The following is a 24307-nucleotide window of genomic DNA, read 5'->3' as shown; positions in this document are numbered from 1 at the left end:
TTGGGTTGATTAAATCGGTCAGATTAGATTTTGACACATTAAATTCTAATTTAATATTCCGAACCTGTAAGCTCTTAACCTTCAACCGTTGTAATGTGTAATTAACAGTGTACACGAATACACAATACCCTAAGGTAAAACTTTAAAAGCATAAAATTGTGAAGCCGTACTCTTCGACTATTCCAGGATTCCAGCGCAAATCCAGCATTCCAGATTTCCAGCCCATCATATCTAGCAAACGTCGTCGTTTAAGGTCTTACTGCGCTTACTCTTCCAGTTGTTCAATTTCTTTGAATAATAAATTTCATAAAAATAATTGCTTTTATCAAAAAAAAAAAAAAAATCAAGATAAAAGTCCTAATTCAAAATTCGAAAATCCAAAGTTTCCACTAATCACCTTTTTCCCCTCCACCAAATCAACCCTACTTGGTGGCGATTTACTGGATTATTCCATTCTAGCTACTGGTATTTCTTATGATTTTTATTTTTATTTTTTGTTTTTCTGAATTTCTTTTACCTGATTGATCGATAATTCATTTATATTTTTTCTCGATTTCCATGATTGTTGAAGATTTTAGCAAGAATAATTTGTAATGAAAGAAATTTACAGAAAATAAAAATTGTTTTTTTGCTATTTATTTATTTATTTTTGGATTTTTTTGCACCTGTTGAATTGCATGCTCTAGGTTAAATGATGTTATGAAATGGGTTGAAGTTTGTTTGCTGTTTTAATTGATAAATTTATTTTTTTTCAGATTTTATTGGAGTCAATTATGATACATCACCAAAGTTCAAAATTGATGTGTTTGATCTAGTTTTGTTATTAAATTCACTAATTGCTATTCTTTTTCAGTTTTTGTTAATCAACAGTATAGTGTGGAGACCCTGAAAATAGGTTTTTGTAATCGCCCGGTGTCGAAAAGAATTGAATTCTTGAGTTAGGGCCTATAGGTGGTTGAACAAGAAGTGGACCTAAATTGATCATGTTGAAGTTTCCGGTACCGAAGCGATTTTTAACAGTTAATCTTTGCTTGTGGTTGAGGAAGGAGGAATAACATTAATTGGAGTAGTGGAAAAATGATAAATGATCAGGGCATATGGCTAATGTGGAATTATTTGAAGTAGTATTTTTACAGATATATTTGCTACTGTTTTAGACTTATAGGAAAATTGTTCTTTATTTCTTAGACAGCTTGTTTTGGGTTTGTAAGAGGTATTTGATGAGCTGTCGTTTAGGAGTACAATTTGTTTGGGATTAGAGGAGGTACTGAACTAAGTGTTGATTTAGGATGCAGTCAGCATATGTTGATATTTTGAGTGTGTTATGACAGGTACAGCTATACGCGTGGGGAGGTGTACGTGTAGCTTTTGGGTTGAAATTCAATGCCTTCTATGATATCTCCTCAGTGGCAAGACAAGGCTAGTGGGTTTTTTTCTGCCTCAGGTAGATTCTGTTATGTTTAACTTATAAATTTAAAGTTGGTGTTGTATGTTATTAAGTGCTAGATTAGAGTAACCGTGATCAATTTTGCAATTTAGGGGTTAAACTAAAGGAAGCTGGGAATCAGGCCGGGTCTTTAGCTAAGGATGCAAAAGAGAACGTGGTTGATGCAGCTGAACGAGTTGGTTCTGTGGTTAAGAGTAAATGGTCACTGTTCCAGCAACCATCTACTAAGCAAGCTGTGCAGGAGCGGTTTCTTTCAGCTGCTGCTTCAACAAGCTTTTTCTTAAGGAAAGGAATCTCTGAGACCAAAGACAAAGTTTCTATAGGAAAGACAAAAGTTGAGGAGGTATCATGATGTGTATCACTTTCTTATGCCTTTCTATCATTTCCTGTTAGTTCTAGCAATTGATGTATACTTTGTACTAAGATTTTTAGTCTTTTGGTAATATCTGCTTGTGCTAAGGTGGTGAACTTATCTTGCAGTATTGCACTCTAATACTCTATTATGGGATAAATTGAAGCTTAGGCAGTCATATATATACAAGTTGGAGCTTACAAAATGTTGATATTCATTTAGTTTCTATAGACCAATCTTGGACACATGAAGCCCATTTTATTTTAGTTTATGTGAACCAGGTTTATCTGTTGCTGCAAATCTTTTAATCTAGTTTTAGGATATGTCTTTGGTGTTTCAAGGTATTAAAATCTACTTGTCATTTTACTGATGTCATTTCATGGCAATTCTGCAGGTGGCAAAGAAAACTGCTCAAAGAAGTAAATCCTTTATATCAGATATTGAAAGATGGCAAAAGGTTTAATTCTCTAGTTGTTTTTTAATTCAGGATTGGGTTTTTAGGTAAGGCTTTCAGAATCTTACCTTCAATTGTTTCTCTATTTTCTTGCAGGGTGTTGCAAGTAGTGATGGTAAGCATTTATCTTCATTACTTCTTTTTTTTTTAAAAAAATGTTTTTTATTATTATTTTTTTATTTAACAATAATCTGCCTGTGCTGCCTAATAAATTTCTCGTAATTTTTTGCTTTTCCTTGTAGATTAGTGTTTCGTTTTTATTTTTTATTTATTTATTTTTTCGGAAATTAAGAACTTCAATGTAAGACTGAAGTATGGTAGAGCTTTTAATTTTGGTCTGTCATTGTCTTAATATAATACTATGCTAACTGGTTTGTATGTGATACTGATTAATAAAGTAATTAGATCTGCCCTGCATAATTTTATAGATTAGGTTTATTGGGGTTGTTGTGTTAACATTCATACATAGTTTAGGAAATCAGAGTGGGAAGCTTCTTTGAGGCTTTGGGCCCCCACTTTTTAACTTGTTGAAGTCTTGAAGACTGAGCTTCTGGCTGCATGCTTAAGGACAGGTCATAAACTCACAATGTAGGGAAGTGGAAGATTATTGTTTAGTTGGAAATTACAAATGTTGTACTGTATTTGGTTCAATTTAAATGAAACTCTTTAAAAGGTAATTTCGTCTCTGACTTTCCACTTTGATTTTGGGTGGAGGTTGGAGAATGACCTTACCTCACTCTTTGGACTTATAAGTAAGACTATTGCAGTTTCTGGAGGAGAGATATAGAAAGGAACTTTGATGAGAAAGGTAGTTTATGGAAGGGAATTTGTTTTTGAAACATGGGAGGGTGTCTGCTCTAATTACTAATTTATAATTTTTTTTTTTTTTTTTTTAAATTTTTTGAAAATCTTAACAAATTATTGTATTACTTTCCTTTTTTTCCTACATATCCTATTCCGAGTCTTCCCAAAGTCGTGGAAACCTATTGTTTGATTTTTGATAAATAAAGTCATACAAAACCTGTTGTACTCCCTCCGTCCCCGAAAGAACGGCCCATTTGGGTTGATTACGCAGGTATTAAGAAAGTTAATAAAAAGAAGTAATAGTATGTTGGAAAGATAAATTTACATGGGGTTTGTAAAAAAATAGAGAGAGAAAGTAATAAAATTACATGGAAAATCAAAATATTATATGGGAAAGCTAATTTTGCACAAATATTATTGCAAATTGGTGGGTGTTTTAATGCAAATGGGTCATTCTTTTTGGGACTAAAATTAGGCTAAATGAGTCGTTCTTTCAGGGACGGGAGGAGTAATTTTAGCATTTTTATACTATCTAGTATGAGTATAGATTACTAATATATTATGTTTCCAGTATTTGGAATTGCACTAGAAATTACAGTGCAGCAGCAGCAGCAACAACAACAGCAATCCAGTAGGCCTATTCCCCATATTTTGGTCAGATGTGCAGATTATCTCATAGCATCAGGTCATTATAGCCACTTGAGCTATTTTATTTTGTACTTCGGTTATGTTTGTTGTGTATCTGCAGGATCAAAAGAGAGGGTTTTTATTATATTTTCCTCTACTCGTGCTGCAGGGCTTAGTGCACCTTACTTGTTTAAATTGGAGGGAGACAAGAAGGCAATTCAGCAACTTGTTTCATTATACAACCAAGGTTCAACATATTTCTGCTTACTTTGGCCAAAATATTTTCTGGCTTCATGAATCATGATGGTTCACATGTTGACATTTCAATTTCAGAGCCCAATGCATTGCCACCAGATGGCACAAATCCACTTGACATTGCGTTCTTAATTAAATGTTACCTTGCAAGTCTTCCTGAGCCAGTTACCACTTTTGAGCTCTATGATGAGATTAGAAGTGCTCGTTCGAGTATCAATGTTATTAGGAGTGTGTTAAAGAAGCTTCCTACTGTAAATTATATGACTCTGGAGTTTGTTACTGCACTCTTGCTCCGCGTTAGCCAGAAGTCGGTTCTCAACAAGGCATGAACCACATAACCGCTATCTACTTTAAATATTTCTTTCCGAGCTTGGCTGATATTTGGCTTCTGTTGATCCATTATTATATATTCACTTATAAACAAATTTCATGTTTATTTGTAATCCTTATTCTTGAATTTAGCATTCAATACTTATTAGTTTTATGTACCCAGTATTTCACGTTTTACTCTGACTATTATTTTTCATAAACTCCCATTCTTTAAAGTTGTGCTTTCCAGATTGAATGAGTATCTCGGTTGTCCCATTTTATCCTCATATCTCAAGGATCTTATTTTGCCAATTATTGTTCTAATTTTTCCATTTGATGACTTTCCTCATGTATTAGATAATGAACACTAACTGCTGAGTCATTTTACTTAACAGAACCTCACTTTGAATAAAGCATTTCCATTTTCACTTTGACTTTATGATAACTATTGTCTTTTGAATCTCTACAGATGGGTGCTCAAAGTCTTTCTGAGGAAATGGCACCTCTTATCATCTGGCAGAAGGAAAGGAGGCCAGAATCCTATAGGCAGTTCTGGCATCATGAGACTAAAGCTCTCACCAGAAAGAAAAGTGATTTGCCCACTGGCCCCCCTACTTACGGCTCATGGGACATGCTTGGTGAGTAATTGAGTATCTCTGTTGTGAATATCATATTGATGCTTTTACCTTGTCACTTATGGTGCAAGAATTGTCTGTTTATGGTTGGACGTATCTCTAGAGTTGTTTGTTTAAGAGTGACATTATTTCTGATGTTATAATTAATTGTTTTATGTAATGAACTTCAGCAACTCCTATCTGCAGGATGATACCAATTGATTTTTGGTATATAGTATACACAAACTTTTAAATATAACGGATGTTCAGTAAATTACTGAACATCCGTTATAAAGTGACAATAAAAGGCGCAAAAGTTACACTAAAACGCACAAAAGTTACACTAAAACGCACAAAAGTTACTCTGACATATATAAGAGTTATTTATGCTTTATTGATAAATTTGACAAAAGTGATACTAAATTTGACAAAAATGACACTAAATTTGACAAAAATGAACTCGATGTACAGTAAATTACTGAAAACCGGGTGTATACAAAAGTGATTGTATAATATATTGTGATATATTTTGTGTAGAAATGTAAACTGTTAGATTGGCATTTCAACATTATGTTGAGGGTTAAAGTGAGCTCCTGTATGTTGATTAAACTGTCATATTAAGTAAACCTAGATGTGTGCAAGCAGTGCAACACATGAGGTGCATAATACCAAGTATTTTATTTATTTTTTTTTAAATCATTGCTGTTACCCCACTATCTGCTATATCTAAGGGCAACAAGGACTGAATAAGACAACACTAATTCAGTTTAATTACGTAGACTAGTTCTACAGTTTATGCTATGCCTATCATAACAGGAAAGTCTGCAATCATTGTGAAGAGTAGTAATGTTTTGTGAGGCAATCATTGCAATCGTTTGGGGGGGGGGGGGGGTGGTGGTGGGTGGTGGGGTGGGTGAGGGAGTGCAGTAAGTTTAGGGGAGGGGAGGGGAGGGGAGGGGAGAGGGATCGGATAAAATAGAGAGCTCCCATTTTCCTTCCAAATTTTCCATCAATGGAGGGATTTGATGAAGGTTAATAGATCCCTCCAATTCCCAAATGCTAACTGATCAAAGTATTTTCCAGACACAATATTTAATAATACGGCTTTTTAGCCTACTTGTAGTCCTGTAGATATGATGTTTACTAAAGCTGGGTTTATGGTTCTGTTTGTTTTTATGGTTCTTATTCTTTATTTTTGAACTGGTATTAATTTGGACTTTGAATAGATAGCTTATATAGCAATGCAAACCATTAGTTTGATATGTATATCTAGCAAGTATAATTGTTCTGATGAATTGCTTGTCTTATATTTCTTGCTTCAGAGGAGAGCGAAGATGAAGAAGATGCTTCATCCCCCATTCCATTGGATGATGGCTTACCCATTGACTTTGCTGCAGTCGAGGTCATTCGGTGCCTCATAGAGCATCACAACTCAATTTTCACTGATGCCAATGAGACAGTCTGGAGATGATGTTGATGAAGTCGCGTTCCTGCTTACAGCTTTGTATAAAGGGTGTCTCTCTCTTGATTCATTGAGGGGGTATCAAGGGGGATCGAGTTGTAGATTGGTTAATTGTACATATTTAGTATCCGTGTGTGGTGATCCATCTCTGCTGTTTTGTGTCTTTCCCTTTCCATGCCCCCTTGTTTATTCTTCTTAGCCATTTTTGTGGGTAACACTTGCACAGATTGATTTGTCAATTGTAACATTGGGAATTTGGTATCAGTTTGTATTTTCAGTTTTAAATAAAAAAAATGCTCTCTTACTCTCTGAATCATAATGACAATTAGTCATGAATTTCAGTAAACTAGTGTAACCAATGGTGGTATTATATATTATATATATATATATATATATATATATATATATATATATATAAGTTAAGTATTCTACGTAATAGTGATAAAGTTCAAATGATTTTAAATTTTTAATGTGTGCTATGTATATTTTTAACATTTCAACTCAATATTTAAATTAGGGTTATCTGTATACAGTATACTACTATACGTCTATACCCTTATAAGTGTGCCAAAGATGCTCTACCTGCCCAAAAACATGGTGTTTGGTAGTTTTAAAAGTGTGTGAAAGATGCTGTACCTGCCCAAAAACATGCTTTACCCTCAGTTTTTTATTACTTGCTCCATTTCTCCTTGTAGAATTGCAGGAGCAGTGAAAATTAGGCCTGTTCACGGATCGGATTTCCAAAGCGTACTCAGATATCAAAAACTACTCTTCGAAACCGATCCAAAAATTTCGGATATATGATATCAGAAATCATTCAGATCGGATGCTTTGAATACCCATTATCCTTACTCGTATTAATAAATAGTGATTATCATTTTGTGTATTGGCTCAATATAACCCACCCGATAACCCATATTTGATAACTCTGATTCCTAGTTTTGGGTGTCACCCCAGAAAGAATCTGAATGGAGATTGCTGGGTTTAAGTCCCTCCTCATTACTACACTGCTCGTTACAGTAGTACTCCATCCTTTCCAAAGTTTCAATTTTTGTTTATCTTTAATTTCTGGGATTTTGTCAATTTTAAACATTTAGTCATTGATATTGATTATTGGGTTGTATGTATGTTTATTAGGTTGTCGCAAATGAAGTTGAGAATAATGGGAAATACCCAATTGTGGTAAGCACTTGGCCGTTTGTTGATGCTGTTAGGGCTGCTTGGAGAGCTGTTGATGGAGGTTTCTCAGCCGTTGATGCTGTTGTTGAAGGTTGTTCTGCTTGTGAAGAACTTAGATGTGATGGTACAGGTATGATTTTCATAAATTATCTTCATTTATAACTTTGAGTTTCATATGTTTTTGAGGAAATTGTGTGATTTTTGCAATTCATTCATAATATGAAGTTTTTAATTGTACATAGTATGTTTTGGAACTGAATAATTTCTGGAGGGTGAGCTTGAAATGTGTTTAATTGTCAATATTAAGATTTAGAAGATTATGGCTTATTTCTTCTAAAAAGAAGATTATGGCTTATGATTTGGTGTTTTGTAAATAATATTGTGTTAGTTTGGCTTACCGGGTGGTTTAGAAGTGTATATATCGTGTTAGTTTAGCTATGCATCAAGTGTATGACTCTTGATGCATAGCTTATGTATGAGCTTCCACTACATGTCTTCTCCGCATTCGAAGAGTGAACTTGTGCTATCAAGAACAGTAATTTTTTATTCTTGATATATATCAGTTGTGTGGTTGCTCTGATGTTATGTATAGAGAGCTTATGATTGTGCAACGAAAACAAAAAAATAAATGCAATCATCTGAATTATGTTAAGGTTGGTAGGGGTGAGATGATGACATGTATAAATGTATTTAGCCTTACTCCTAACAAATATAGTACAGAGGTTTTGAAATATTCGTTGGAAAATTTTTTTGATAGGAAATATGAAAAACAAAGATCATATTCCTAAAGGTAGCACATTAAGAATGGAAATATCGATAGTTATGCTATTACCAGTTAATCATCATGATAATAATGATGATGTTAGTATTAATAGTTTGAAATCAAGGATTGTGGCCATAAGGCACCCTCTCTTGAACTGTCTTTTGTTGGTTTATTTATACTCATGTGTGAGCCCTCTGTGGCCAACATTAATTTTAGTAATTTGAAAGTTTGTGCACTCACTTTCCCTTTCTACTGCTGTAGTTTGATTGGGGGGGGGGGGGGGGGGGGTAGTACCAGTAACATTTGAATCTTTCTGCCTTATGTGGATCGTGTGGTGGCTTATAGTATATTAGTTTCTAGTATTAAGTTGTAACTGTAACGGTAAGGTCGGTCACTAGCAGGTCTCAGTGATATTGAAAACTGATTGAATAAATTTTAGTTTTCGGCTTTTAGAATTTAGATTGTACATGTAAATGTGGAATATAAAGTGAACCATATGGTTGAGAATCTTGAGAAGTGATAGAATGTTGAAATGTGTCTTTATGTTTGCACAGTTGGACCTGGTGGTAGTCCAGATGAGAATGGAGAAACAACTTTGGATGCTTTGATAATGAATGGGGTAGCAAAACTATAACTTGCTCGCTTTTTTACATGTATGCATGTTGTAGACATTAGCTCAATTTTTATTTGTTTTCTAAAGCATTTCATAGGCATCTATGGAGATTGGTGCTGTTGCTGCCATGAGATATGTGAAAGATGGTATTAGAGCTGCAAGATTAGTGATGCAATATACCGAGCATACTTTGTTAGTTGGAGAGCAAGCATCACTATTTGCCATTTCAATGGGTCTTCCGGGACCTATGAACCTCAGCTCTGAGGATTCATTGCACAAGTGGACTAAATGGAAAGAGAATGACTGTCAGCCGAATTTCCGAAAGAACGTTTCCCCTTCAAACAGTTGTGGTCCTTACCATCCGACCAAAATGATTGGTTTTGGAGAGACGGTATGTCCTGCTGCAAATCTGGTAGAAACTTCGACTAGAAATATTACGCCTATTAACATCCACAACCATGACACTATTTCAATGGCTGTTATCGATAAGGTATGCTCTTCATGGCTAACCTACCTTGATTCCTTTAGTCAGTTTAGACTATTTTGAATTGTAATTGACACATTCTGTGATAAGAATAACTTAGCATCTGTAATTTTTATAGATGGGACATATTGCTGTTGGTACATCTACTAATGGAGCAACTTTTAAAATCCCTGGCAGGTAATTTGGATTATGCTCACAACCATAGTGTTAAGTATAGTTAGCGTTTTATTTATTTATTTATTTATTTTTTTTTTTTACTGCTTAAAAAAATATATATAGATGAGGTAGGTGTGAATTAGACTGGTTCTTAATTTCAGATGCCTGTTATATTTTCCCCTGAAACAACTTAGTCTTATCATTGTATGCTGACAAGATAATGCCATTGCAACCAGGGTCGGTGATGGTCCTATTCCTGGGTCTTCAGCATATGCTGATGATGAAGTTGGTGCATGTGGTGCAACAGGAGATGGCGATATTATGATGCGCTTTCTTCCATGGTTAGATTACAGAACTTGTTGCTTAGGATCTGCATTATATTATGACTCTCAAGTATTTTAACACTCTCAGTCTCTCAGCTTTAATATAAGATCACATATACTTGCTTAATTATTAAGTTGCTAGGAAAAATGAGTGATCACTATTATCTCTGAACAAAAGAGTGAAATTTTTGAATATTAGAGATACGAATTTATCTTTGTTTGATGAACAGCTACCAAGTTATTGAGAGTATGAGACAAGGAATGGAACCTAAGTTAGCTGCTGAGAACGCGATATCCAGAATTGCTAGAAAGTTTCCCAAATTTGTTGGAGCTGTCTTTGCAGTGAGCAAGAATGGCGTACATGCAGGTGCTTGCCATGGATGGACATTTCAGTACTCGGTTAGACTTTCAAGCATGGACGACGTGGAGGTGTACACAATCATGCCTCATATTGCAACTGCCAATGTTTGACAAAAGGCTCAAATGCTTATTGAGCATTACACCTGTTGTTTCTGTTCAGACTGAACTATTATGTATGTACTTACTACTCCATATTTACTCAAACTTAAATTCCTAGATTTCCCTTGGAAGAAAAAAAAAAAAAAAAAAAAAAAAAAAAAAAACAAAATATGGAGGTACATAGTACAGAGTAAGTAAGAAAAGATAAGGATCTAGGAGGTGGACCCTCCCGTGTGACAGGGGTTTGAACCTCGTCCCCCTCCTGTGATAGGAAAGGGTTCCCCGTGTACATTACCGGTAAATAAAAAAATTAAAAAAATTAAAAAAAAAAATTAAAAAAAAAAGTGAAAAGATTTTATTTAGAATTTTTTTTTCTTTTTTAAAAAAGCGAGAAAAGATAAAATTTAGTAGGAAACTATCCTCTTATAATAAATAAGTAAACAAATTACTAATAGGAAACTATCCTTATAGTTGTATACATACGTAGTATATTGCTAGATCAAATATCAGAATTCAGAAATTGTTCAAATTAAATAATTGATGGGAAGTATAATCATCATGAGGACAGTATGTATGAGCGCGGTAGCAATAGCAGCGTTCATGGAAGTAAAACGATGTTGGTTTAATAATAATAATAAGAAGCCATTATTACCATTACCATTGAATCGAGAAGAGGATGATGATGAACTGCAGGTTGGCGTTAATAAGGCAAGAGATAGTTTGAATTGTATTCCTCGAGAGTTGATAGAATTAATCTTAAGCAAAGTCGATGACATTGTAAGCCTTTGTCGCTGCTCGATTGTCTCTCGGGAAATGTGTGATATTGTTACAAGTATGAGGGTCATCTCCTTTACCATGCCAAGGTCGTTAATCAACTACCCAAAAGTGTCGCCGTCATGGGCGTCATCATTCTCTGTCGTCTTGTTTCCGGTCCCTCCAGAATTAATCCAGCATCAGGTTGATCGTTGTATACTGTCGGTGAGTCAAAAGAAATCATGTGATTTTTTTACAAGGTTTTCGCTTCTTGAGTCTGTGTTCGTTCAAGTCCCGCCTCAACCCGTACCCTTAGCTGATTCCTGGTTTAGGTGGGATTCTCAAATCAATGTTACCTCGCATAAATCAACTTATTATCTTATTTCTGTTGATGCTACCATCGTCAATAATAATAATAATTATAGTAATAATCAAAGGGCTCCGGTTGTATGGCCAGTCACAAACGAAGAGATTACTCGAAGAGGGGACGTGACATGGAGGCGCTTGAAGCTCCATGCTAACACAATTCTAAAACAATTTCCATCCATGAAAATCAATCCTAGCGGAAAGGCAATTTATCAGCACCCTAGGTTGACAACAATTGTGAGCAAAGACGGTAATGGGAGGCTAACTTTATATAAAACCGATAAAGATGAAGATGAAGATGAAGATGTAGTTAAATTATATCGATGCAAGTTTTGTTATTTGTATAATGAGTTGGAGTTAAAGTCTAGTGGTGTCACCATAAAAGATGCATGGCTTTGGTTTTACTATTATGACAAAGGAGCCATTGAACGCGATGATGATGGTGATGATTTTAGCAACAAAGCACATGAAGATGATCTTATCATGTCTTGCCTAAGTAGGGGAGATTATTCAAGAGACGAGCTTAAGGAAGCTGTTACTAAAATACTAGGCCATATCAACACATTTCACTTCTCGCATCGTTTGGGGATAGTCCAATCAAAGAGTATCCTTAAAAAGTTGTATAACTTATACTCGTAAGTATTAAGTATACATTGACGATAGACCTATCAATTGAGTTGGGTCGCTTAGGGTCACGAGTTGAGAAAAGTTGTATAACTTATAAGCATCAATACCTATAATTCTCGTTTGGGGCGAGTCTAGGCCGGGGCCGTGATCAAAGATGGGAATGTGGCTTTACTGCTGGCAGGAAACTTGGGGTATAGGGTCTTGGTGCTTGAGTGTACGTGATGATGCTATCAATGTGGTGCGTGTGATCGAACTACTAGCAACAGGAAGGAGCTGCTCCTATCTTCTTATTCTTTGAGGATATTTTCGGAATTTGTAATTCTCTTTATAGCTTCAAAAGCGTTCATGTTAAAAGATTCGGTTATACAGTTGTCCACTTAGTTGTAAGATGGAAAATTGATATTAACCTGACTCGTATTTTAATAACTCTTTCCCCAAAGATTTCAAGTTTTGGTTGATCTTGATTTGATTAAAGCTTTTGTTCAAAAATAAAAACTCAATGTATGATTTTTTTTTTTTAATTTATTTTTTTCATTTTTTATGTATACATATATTACGGAGTATCATTTTATCTATTTGTTGTAATACCTTAATCTTTAATAATTTGATAGATCGTTTTTTATATTTTTCTTGTGATTTTGTCCAATGATAAATTAGATTTGTATTTTAATTTTGAGTAAAAAAAAGTGTATCACCACGTAGGTAAAAGTAGCGAATGAGATATGGTATTTAAAATTTTAATGCCACGTATATTAAAAACCAAATTTTATTTATCATTATCTTTATTTGTCTTATAATAATTTTTATCTATCATTATCTTTATCTGACTTATAATAATTTTTTTGGAAAAAAATTATCTTAAAAAGAAAAGCGCACAAATTTTACCGACGTAGAATAATAGGAATGACAGCTCCACTTTAATAATGCAACTGAATCAAAATTATCTTATAAATGCATTTTTTTTTTTTTACCATTAAAGTGTATGATAATTCCACTTTTATACTTAATTAACACTTCCGGTCAAGTAAGAATTTAAGGAAAAATTATCTAGCTTGTGATGTGTGACACTGTATCACAAATACTAAATAATACCTTCGAAAAAAATTATATTTAAATGATATAGTATCATTATAAGATAAATTTTGATAGCGTTTATGATAAGAAATTAAAATTGTTCATTAATCATAATTAAATTTTGTTATACCTAATGTTATAAATTGACACATTATATAACACCAACAAAATTTCATATTTATACATTAGTAATTTTGTGTCAGTTTTAGGTCATCAGTGGTAGGGTACTTTTTAGCTTAATTTCATATGTTTATGTTCTGTTTGATGAATTTCGTTTTTACATGCAGGTCAAAGAATTAAATTCGAGCAAAAATGATTAAAAATTCAAAGTACAAGTTTTTCACCTGTTTGATGTACTAAATTTCCGCAAACAAAATAGCTTAATAAGTCTGGATATGGTAATATTGGACGAAGAGGTATTTTTAAAAACAAAATTTGTGATTTGGATTGCATAATCAACTTATTAAATTAATTTAATTTTATTTTTTTAATTTCAAGGTGATTACACAAGTTCATGCCTCAATTTAAAGCCAATTGTATTCAAAATATTTGTCCAAACTTGATTGAAGACTATGAAATGTTTACTCTATAAGATACTTTTGAGTCGTTCCAAATAATAAGCAATATCGCGTTGTGATATCGACAACAAAATAATGATTCAATAATTAATGATGAAAAAATTCCAATGCATAAATTTGATTAGATACATTTACAATTTTTAAATCTATTCTGCAACAATTCTATCGATATTTTTTTATTAGGTTTTAAGAATATTCTTATATATATTTTTTAAATGTTCTTATTATCTCATTTGTCGGGTGGTGAAAAAAAATCATTTAGATCGGTCAAAAGATTTTTAATTCTATCAAAAAAAAAAAAAAATAATTTTTTAATTATTTTTTAAAATAATTCTACTTCTAATACTTCCTCCGTTATTTATTATTGCACCATACATGTTGGGAACACATTTTTTGGTAGTGGGAAAAATGAGGAGAGAGAAGGGTAAAAGTACAAAAAAGCCATCTGATGTAAACATAGAGTAAAGAATCAAGTGTTAAAAGTAAGGGTATATTAGATATTTACAGTGTGAACACACATTTTTTGTTTCTTTAAATGAAAATGGTGCAATATTTGTGGAATTTCCTTAAAAGGCAAGTGGTACAATAATAAAAGAACAGAAGAAGTATAAAAGATAATAAGAAATTACAAAATAATATACAAAAATGAAATATAAAAAAAACCGCGCACGGGCTTACATTTAGTTTAATTTATTTCAGACCATCTACTACGTGGTAAAATTGAATACGAGTGGTAAAAATGTAAAATAGAATTGTCTTGCCAAATACAGTACTACAATTTTATTTTAATCCAATTTACTAGTAAAACAAATTTGCTTTCTTTAGCTGCCTTTATTTACCAAAAATGGGAAAGAGAAATAAAGAATAGTCATTTACTCATTTTGCAACAACAAATGTCAATCAATTTTTTTCTCTTAACGATGAACATTTGACTCCGGGGTCATAAACTCAAAATTTCATGATTTTCTTCTTAATTTTCTTTGAATTAAAATCTTTTTCAATGATTTTCTGAAGGAGGAATTATCCTACAAAATCATGGAGGATGAAAATTCTTTAATTGCAGAGAATTCGACCTTAAATGACCATTTTAATGGCGAATTATCCGAACTAAGCTCCACTGTATTCCTGGATCGTGTTGGCGAAGTCAATCTCTCTCTTAATTCAATTGGTTTATCTTGGAAACCTGCAGATTATTCGATTGAGGTAAGCCCCTTTCTCTTAATCAAAAAAAAAAAAAAAAAAACATTAATTGGGTGAAAATTATTTGTCTTCTGGTTTATATCATGGAGATTATGATTCATGGAATAATGGGTATTTTTGATATGATCATATAGATTTCATAGTTCTTCATTTTTTTACTCTATGATTTTCTGGGTGTCTTGAATTTCAATTTTTATTGCCAATTTAGTTTTACTTAAGCCTGTGTAATTACTAATTATGGGCTGTTAGAGTTATAAAGATTGGAGAATGAGCACTTTCCAATTTTCAATGATGTATGTAATACAGGAATTAATAGAAATTTAGAATTTTCCAGCTTATTGTTTGCCATTGCCTTAGGCTTCTATCTTGTTTTGAACATGGTGCAATGAGGAATTTGTGGTTAGGGTGAGGGTTGAACAAAATAAGGAATGAGAACAATCAATTCTAGGTTTATACTGGCTCACTAAGCACCCATTTTAAAACAATAACCATTAAACATGCGCGCCTCACTAATCTAATTTGAGGACAAAAGTTTGTTAGACCTTACATCTCACTCCAGTGCATTGGAAAATAGGGTCCAAATGTCCTCTCCCCTTCCCAAAAATACATGAATTACAGCTAAAGTCTCACCATGTTGGAAATCTCCATGGTTTTGTCTAATGCCATAACATATCATTACCATGATACCTCACATCAAACTCCTTAATATAGCAGGATATGGACAATGGAGTGGTCAATTGTATGCATTTTAACCGCTGCCTCTACGATTGCAGGAAGGTTGTGAAGTTACTTATCATAGCAGTCTGTGTGCTACTTAGTAAAAAAATTTGTGGTGGTTCATGTTCAATGTACACATTGATCTAGCTATCTATTTCACTCAAGATATTTGTTGACTTGATAGTTTCTATTTGAATTTAGAATTGGATTCTGTGGGATTCTCGCTTAACCACCATCTTTGTGAAAGCTCATTTGTACAGTGAAAAGCTGTCTTTTTTTTCCCCCCTACTTATTTCGTGGGGAAAAGTTTTGGTGTTATGATTTTTTTAGTTAGAATATCCCACTGGGAATTAATTCTTTCCAAAGGGTTCTTTCATGATACCTTAAGACTATGTATGGCTGTATGCCATGGATTCTATAAATCCTACTAGTGCTGTGATCTTGACTTGGTCACTTTATTGTTTATTCCAAGTTTACAGCTATTCAGAGTGGTGGCTACAGTTTTTCCATTGGGGTAGCAGTCTATTATTCTGCTGAGATTAGCAATTGAGCAGATACACGTACTTCGATTTGCCATTATCTTTTGATGCGCTTCTGTTTGTATTTTTATTTCAATGTAATTGTGTACTCATGGTTGGAAGTTGATGATGGATTGTTTCACAGGATAAGTCATCATGTATTGGCCGTAAGTATCACATTGAAAGTGCTGCAGAAATAAAGTTTTCTGATGTATATGCTGCTGAATCGGCTGATTGGGGATCAGTTCGTCAATCAACTAGATGCTGCTTTATGCATCAGGATTCAGAGGTTAGTTCCTTGTCTTCCAACTGTAGATTTTTTATTTTTTGACCATGATAGTTCGTTTATCAGTCTATATGTTATATTGCAGATGTACCTTTTTGTGGTACATGTTATGCAGAGATCAAAGGCCAAGGCATCTCTCTGGCACTTGGCAGAGTACACTTTTGGTCACAGCGATCAGCTTGTATGTAAATTGATAGTGAACAAAATAAAGTCATATCTTGCAACGCAAATCGGAAGACCAAAGAGCCTGTTGGTATGGTTTTTTTTTGAATCTTTTTCTCTTACAGCTCAATTAACAAAAAGATGCAAACTTATTATGCTTCTTTAATGTTTTAGGTCTTTGTCAATCCTAAAAGTGGCAAGGGGAACGGTCAAAATATATGGGGAGTTGTAGCTCCAATATTTTCTCGTGCTAAAGTGAGAACTCAGGTTTGTCTTTTGATCTATTTGTTTAGTTACTGTCACTGACCTATATATTCTATTGGAATTATTGAGATAATTGTTATTGTGTTATCTATGTTGATGCATGAAGACACTTTGTTTTTTGTATCTTAGCATTGTAACATATGTATGACACTATGACCATCTTTGCCATTTTATACACATTCTAAATTCTTGTTATGGTTTGTTTTTTCAAATTTTCATGTTGACTCTTCTTTCCAATCTCTTCCTCTTTTCTCTCCCTCCCAACTGAACCTTGTCTTTCCTGTGTCACTGTCTTCTCTCTGGATATGTTGTATTATGCTAGTCTCTACCTCAAGCGCTCTTCTATGTCTTTTGAGGTGAGGATGGAGGACAGAACTAGGTGGCTGGATTTGTTTAGTATTTTTGTTTAGTAAATTGGATGCAACAAATTTGGTGTGTGTCTGGTCACATAGACAATGAGGTATATTGATCCCAGTCTTTCTCATGTAAGATGACTTTCATGAGTACTCCAGTACCCCTTATAAATTTCTGATTACAATCATCAGTTTAGTTGGTTGACATTCTTGACATTTATTATTTAAAAATTTCTCTGTCTGAGGTGTCTTAGCTACTTGCAGGCTTGCTCTATGATGAATGTTCATATTAGGAACAATGATGTATCATGAATCTTGATGATGTTAAACAACAACACACCTTTATTTGAGTCTTTTTTTTAGCTTAAGTATTTGGTTTGCCGCTAACATCTTCTTTTGTCTACCATCTGTTAGGTAACAGTTACAGAGAGGGCAGGACATGCTTTCGATCTAGTGTCGTCTATGACAAACCGTGAACTGATTTCATTTGATGGTATTGTGGCTGTTGTAAGTTTGTGATTTGTTCTTTAAAGTCTTGTTAACTGATCTCCAGGCATCCTTGAACATTTGAATTGAACCAAACTGTTACCTTAGGGCTTTTTTAATTGCTAAATTTCAAATTTCTCATATCCGTGAGGACTTTCTTTGTCTTTTTTTCCCCTGTTTGGTTATGATGCCAATTGCCAAACATTAATTTTCTTATCTATGATGCCATTGGCGGATCTTAGCTGAAAATATTAGAGGAGCCGGGATTTAAATCTTTTACATCTCGCTCAAAACTAATCACTGTGTCCCAGTGTTTTATAAATAAAATAAGGTTATTTAAGTTCATTAACTAAATTTCTCAAAAAAAAAAAAAAGTTCATTAACTAATTATTTATCTCCGTAAAAAAGGAAAAAAAAAAAATTAACTAATTTATTACTATAATATTTACTGGGGGGTCGATCCCCGAATGGCCCCGGTGGAAAGCATTCTCTCGTTATTATAAACTTTAGTTTATTTTGGTTGATGCAGTTTCTATGCATGTACCATTGATCTGTGTGCTCATTGGGTAATCCTATCTTTATCCTCAATTGACTATATAATTCTGTTTCTATTGGTTGCAGGGTGGTGATGGCTTATTCAATGAGATCCTAAATGGGCTTCTCAGGTCCAGGTTCAAGACCAAATCTACCCCCCTTCCTCCAGGTTTTATGGCTTCTCCAGGGGAAGAATCAAGTGCCTCAGTTCCGTATCCAAGTGAAATTAATGCAGGTACTTTTAACCCCAATGAAGACCAGTCCCCTCTGCTTCCAACTTCAAGACATTATGAATCTCAATTTCCAAGTTCCAGTATGTACCATAATTAGTTATATCATTGTAATGATGTATCCCAATTTCGGCTTTGTTCAACTTATTTAGGTGCTTCTTTGTGAATGGATGTGTCTAAAATTGCAGGAATTGAAGATGGTGTATGCAGCACAGGTTGGTTTACACCAGGCTAACTTCATATTAACTTTTAGTGCCTCACCTTAAGTCTTTTATGTGCTCTAGGGCTTTAGCTCTTTATAGAACTTTATGTTGGCCAATTCTTTGACTACTTTCTTGCTTGTAATTTCAGCTGATGAAGATGTTGACTTTTCTTTTCCTCATGAAAGATTCAGATTTGGACTCATTCCAGCAGGCTCGACTGATGCTATTGTGATTTGGTAATCTTCGGGAAATTGTTACTTTTCATGATATTTTTCTTTTTTTTGTAGATAATAATGTCTTTGTTTATTTTCTTTGCCTTTTTCCTTATCTTTTTTCCCTTCACTTTCTCTCTCCTTATTGAAAATGGGGTGGTTTGGGGGGGGGGGATCTCATTCTTTGTAGTGGGGAACACCTAGGACTGCTTCCAGGGGAGTAAACCAACAAACCTGTTATTCCTTTACCTTTTCTCTGATTTTGACCGTGTTGGCCAAGGTTATTACAGTGTAGTTTAAGTGTACCTTTCTATCTTAATCTCCTTTGATTTGCTCTGGATACAATTATCATCCAAGCCAAGTCAATGTGATCTCTAAATGTTGATTTCTGCCCTCAGTAAGTTGATTAATTATCAGTCTATGGCGCACGATGGTGCCAGTCCATACTGTTGGTCCCTTTTAAATCACAGGCCTTGCAGATCACCTTATCCATTCTGTCATTTCTGTGTATCTTTTGTTGTGCTTGACTTATTTTAGGATGGAAAACGTGTACAACTTTATATATGCTCCATGGATACTGATACTAACTTCACACATTCCCCGTACAATTTTTTTTTGGATAATGTGTAACTTGGTGCCCTTTGCAAGCTTCTAATTGTTCATTCATATCTGAATGTTTATGTCCACTTTTGTCCTTAAGAACTATGATATGATTGGAGCTTTGTGCTTTACTCTTTCATGCAGTACAACAGGAGTGAGAGATCCCATAACATCAGCATTACACATTGTCCTTGGGAAAAGAATTGGTCTTGATATAGCTCAAGTTGTAAAGTGGCAAACAACCATGAACTCAGACATTGAACCCTCTGTACATTACACAGCCTCTTTTGTCGGGTAATTTACAAATGCTTATACGCTTTCAGATTTCTTTAAGTCCCTGATTATTTTCCTGGCCTTTATATAAGATTTGCAGCATGTTGTGTCCAAGGTATTATGCATTTGTTCTTGTTTTATTGGGTTGTGGAAGAATCGGAAGGGCTAAGTAGAGGCTTTACCTGTATATATTGTTCAGATCTTCTTTATATGTTGATGGCACTTTACTGTGTCTTGAAGGACTGAAAAATTTAGTTTTGCATCCTTGTACAATCTTACACTCTCCATCCATCTAAGTCGTGTTTTCTTATAATCTTATACTGCACCAATTTTATCTGCATTCCATATCAGCTATGTTACTCGGACTCTTTCATTTACCTCACGTGTCCGTGTCGACATGACTCGTGTCGGACACCGACACCGACACTTGGACACTTCATTTTTAACTAAAGACAGAATTTTTTTCAAGAAAATGGGCGAGTCCGATACTTGGACACCCGTGTCTAATTGGACACTTCATCCGAGTCCAAGTAACATAGCATACCAGTTCTTCACATGCATGTAACTAAATTAGTTCTAAAGAGAAAGTTTTCCAGCTATTCGCTTGTTCATATGTTGCTCCTGTGAAGATTCTTTCTCTGATTAGCATGCAGACCGACCTTGAGCACCTTCTTGGCTTACTCTGATTCGAGATCTTAGGAGCTAGATCCTGTTTATTTATATAAAACCGGCTCTCATGTGGATTTTGATGCTTTGTATGTTGTGCATGGGAACCTTGCCTAGTCGTGGTCACTGATGGTAAATTATGAGAGTTCAGATGAGAAAACACTTGGGAGACTGCTCACCTGTTGCCAATCAAGGAGACTTTAGGAAATTTATGGGAAGTAATAGGTAGTTCTGTTCAATCACCTTATTTTCAACCTATCGTCCAGATAAAGGCACGTAATCCCTATTTGTTGAATCATTTACGTTTGAAGAACAAGTGACTGAAGGATTTAGAAACCTCACTGAAAACACATTTCTTGCATTTTGCATACTCCTTAATTTATTGTAAATTATACTGCTTAATAAATTGCTTCAAAGCAACCAATTACAGGGTTAGTTAGACCTTGTTAAGCTAAGAGACTTTTCTGAATTTATACTTCAAGAATAAAATTCATACCGAATAACTGAACCAATCACCCCGCATTGATGTAGGCTTTTCACTTTACTTAAATTGTCTCATCTATTACTATTATTATCATTTTCGGCTGTCTATTGCGAAAGCATTCGTTATAACCTGTGGATGTGTATTGTGATGCACCTTGACCTCATAGCCTTGGCCTTTGTTTCTTTTATGCTTTTGTGAGAGTGAAGTTTATTGTATACTTCAATTCTTCATCCTTAATGTTGAACTAATATTAGCTATAAAAATGTTGTTACAAAAGAGAAGATCTTGGTATTCCTTCTTTATGCTGTTTGACATTTTTTATGCAATTAAAGTATTTATTAATGACACAACGCTAAAAGCCTTGCAGTTATGGATTTTATGGAGATGTCATTACAGAGAGTGAGAAATATCGCTGGATGGGTCCCAAACGTTATGACTTCGCAGGGACAAAAGTTTTTTTCAAACACAGGTAGCTATCTTAGTTGTTTCAGTAGAGCATGCATGCCCCCAGTGGACTGATTGTACATTTTATAATGCGGTTTAAAACACTGGTTCTGCGTCGATTATACACTGGATTAGCCTCAACGAGTATGAGAATTGGGGCTTCCTATGAGTGGAGCCAAGCCAAAGAAAAATCATATATGAGAAGGCTTGACTCTGTGGTCCCAATTTAAAGCTTGATAAAAGCCAAGCAGTGAGCCTGCCTCAGCATTTTATTTTAGAATTCAATTGTTTTTCTTTTTTTCCTTAAAATTCCTTCTTATTTTCAATAAATCTCCACTCGTTTTATTTCAAACTGATTCTCTTCATCTGTTGTGTGTTAGACGCATTGGCATGATCATATTATTGTTGTAGTTGTCTCCTCCCTATAGTTTGGTTTATGTTAATATACTCCTAAATATTGTTGGCGCTGCAAATATATTGTCAACCTGTCTATTTTAGTTTGTTTATTTGGTCAATATATACAACTCTACCCAATCAACTATTTATTTTCACTACACTACGATTTTATTGTTTAGTTTTAACTCATGAATTAGACTTATTAATATTTGTAAAAAATCAAAAATGGAAAATGTCCATAGGATGTAGGGAGAATCTATTATCCTCCCATGCTACGAAGTAATTTGTTTCTATTGATTTTTTTATTTTATAATTTTTTTCTAAAAATCCTCTTGAAGGTCAAATGAATTAGCCACCCCATAAAGTAACTCATAGTTTTTTAATGGAAAAGAAAAATGGCAAAATATGGTTGAATAGGCCTATGAGCTTTTAATTTTAACAACTTGTTTGTGCTTGGCTCATTTAATATAGAAGTTAGAATACAAGTTTAAATAATTGCCAAGCCAAGCTTTTGACAGAGCTGAGCTAGACAACTTGTGAGCATTTTGGTTTACTGCCTTTTCTAATGAATTTGGTCATATAGTATGATTTTTTGGATAAAACCACAAAAACAAGTATACAAAACATGATTTGTAAGGATAAAATAAAAAGTCTGGGTTCAATCCCTCTGCATGCTTGATAATTATAGCTTTTCACACTATCCTGCATTAGTTGATTTATTGATTATTTTTTAGGTCATATGAGGCTGAATTATCATACTTGGATGTCAAGTCTAAGAATACCGATCCAGATTCCAAAGATGATGATTTGATTGGGGGCGTGGAGTCATGCCAGGGCCTTAAGAGAAAATGTGAGCGAATAATTTGCAGAGCTAATTGCAAAGTCTGCAACACACCATACACGGGCATGATGAAATCAAAATGGTTGAAAACTAGAGGGAAATTCCTTAGTGTAGGTGCTGCTGTCATGTCTTGTCGAAATGAAAGAGCTCCTGATGGTTTAGTGGCTGATGCGCACCTTACAGATGGTCTCCTGCATCTTATCTTGGTGAAAAATTGCTCGCATGCACTATATTTGTGGTAAGTTTGGGTCTCTTTTTTGGCATGATTTTTTTGTTCGTGTGTATGAGCCCATATGGGCAATATAAATTACAAATGGGGTGGGGGCATTTGAACCTGTGACCTATCGTACACAATCCCTCAATCTTAACCACTAGGACAAGCCCTCATCGGTACTGAAATTTTGTTTTGCAATGACCATTTAGTGCTCGACGGTCTAATCATTCTGAGTGCTTTAGGTGATAGATCCTAGAGAGATATCTGAGCAGGCCATCAGCTGTTAATGTATGTTGATATAGTCTATAAATTGTAGTATCAGTATCATAGGCAGAAAATCACCCCTAAAATTCACAGATGCATCCCTAAGAGCTTAAGTTTTATTGAACACCCTTAAGCAACTATTAGACACTTGTTTTCTGCGAGCTGACAATTTGATGGCGAGATCCTACAATCTCATAAACTGAAATAATTGTGCATTTAGGTAGGAGGGGGCATGTGAACTATATACAGTTTAACTGTGTAAACTATTAGCCTTATGCCCTTATTAAGTATTGTTTTAAACGCAAATTTTATCTGGTACTTTGTAATCTCTGCCTCAGAGGTTGGGTTCTGACTAATCGCCTCATTTGGGGGGAATGATGTTTCTGCAATTTCTGAATTGAAAGTTCGAAGTTGACTACTGAATATTGAAAAGTTGCCACATGATTAAAATTATGTATTGATGCTGTTGCATGATATTTGCAGGCACCTAACCCATCTAGCTAAAAAGGGTGGATCTCCCCTTGATTTCAAGTTTGTAGAACATTACAAGGTATTGTGCTCTTAATCTTTCATAATTTCCAATTTCTTCTTTTTCTCAAATGGATGTCTTCCTTATCAGTTATTATTTATTTTTTTTTATTTTTTTTTATTTGCAGACCCCTGCATTTGCTTTTACATCTTATGGCAAAGAGGGTGTTTGGAATTTGGATGGCGAGATCCTACGAGCTCATAAACTGTCAGCTCAGGTTTTCCGCGGTCTTATCAGCTTATTTGCGAATGGCCCTGAAGTGTAACTGAATACTGTACACTGTAAAGTTGTGACCATAATTCTGTTATATACCGATATTAGAACACTTTAGTTGATAAAAGATGCACAGGTAGCAATTTGTGCTGAAATTTTGCCTGAAAATAAATCTCAGTTTTCACTTTGAGATAAATCTGTAATTCCAAGTTTCTGATTGGGCACAGTGCTTCAGGATTCTCATCAATAAGAAAGTTGTCAAAACTCAAAGTCGATTGTCTTATACTCTTATTGTCTATTATTGTACCATATCTCATTATGCGTGACACAGAGGTTATGGGTTCAGATCTCATCCACCACCCCCCACCCTCCCAAAAGCACTTTCAAGGGGATTATTAAGCGATAGGTATCAAAAGACCCATGTTAAAGGACCATTTTAGCCATCAACTAAAGCTTTAGGTTGAAGCCTATGAATATGTTTTATATACTCTATTAGCATTTGACCATTAAGAAACTATA

At 34.4% G+C, this 24307-nt stretch overlaps 3 protein-coding genes across 5 annotated transcripts; all 3 read left to right on the top strand.

Annotated features, from left to right (window-relative positions):
• The first annotated feature begins 319 nt into the window (after positions 1-319).
• Positions 320-6637, top strand: LOC145607758 (putative Rho GTPase-activating protein At5g61530). The gene is made up of 10 exons (XM_081663350.1): positions 320-465; positions 1332-1444; positions 1540-1790; positions 2194-2256; positions 2350-2368; positions 3629-3742; positions 3854-3931; positions 4018-4262; positions 4718-4886; positions 6185-6637. Exons 2-10 carry the CDS (start codon positions 1384-1386, stop codon positions 6331-6333), a joined length of 1149 nt encoding a protein of 382 aa, XP_081519476.1. The 5' UTR covers positions 320-465; positions 1332-1383; the 3' UTR covers positions 6334-6637.
• A 619-nt stretch (positions 6638-7256) lies between these two features.
• On the top strand, positions 7257-10392 carry LOC145608494 (putative isoaspartyl peptidase/L-asparaginase 3). 3 transcript variants are annotated; one of them, XM_081664112.1, is made up of 7 exons: positions 7257-7343; positions 7462-7633; positions 8821-8885; positions 8977-9369; positions 9482-9540; positions 9756-9860; positions 10073-10392. In XM_081664112.1, the coding sequence occupies exons 1-7, from the start codon at positions 7293-7295 to the stop codon at positions 10311-10313; spliced, it is 1086 nt and encodes a 361-aa protein (XP_081520238.1). In that variant the 5' UTR covers positions 7257-7292; the 3' UTR covers positions 10314-10392. The 3 variants fall into 3 exon arrangements, with proteins under 3 accessions (XP_081520238.1, XP_081520237.1, XP_081520239.1); XM_081664111.1 differs by having other exon boundaries at positions 7272-7346; XM_081664113.1 differs by lacking the exons at positions 7257-7343; positions 8821-8885 and having other exon boundaries at positions 7365-7633.
• A 1809-nt stretch (positions 10393-12201) lies between these two features.
• LOC145607383 (ceramide kinase-like) lies at positions 12202-24058 on the top strand. The gene is made up of 14 exons (XM_081663053.1): positions 12202-12285; positions 14684-14902; positions 16280-16423; positions 16506-16673; positions 16757-16849; positions 17614-17706; positions 18307-18532; positions 18638-18664; positions 18801-18888; positions 19609-19758; positions 21255-21356; positions 22462-22806; positions 23530-23596; positions 23703-24058. The coding sequence occupies exons 1-14, from the start codon at positions 12202-12204 to the stop codon at positions 23838-23840; spliced, it is 1944 nt and encodes a 647-aa protein (XP_081519179.1). The 3' UTR covers positions 23841-24058.
• Positions 24059-24307: the final 249 nt, after the last annotated feature.

This window comes from Chenopodium album, chromosome 23 (genome assembly GCF_948465745.1).
Source record: "Chenopodium album chromosome 23, dcCheAlbu1.1, whole genome shotgun sequence".
Classification (NCBI taxonomy): domain Eukaryota; kingdom Viridiplantae; phylum Streptophyta; class Magnoliopsida; order Caryophyllales; family Amaranthaceae; genus Chenopodium; species Chenopodium album.
This window is presented reverse-complemented; position numbering and strand designations above follow the sequence as displayed.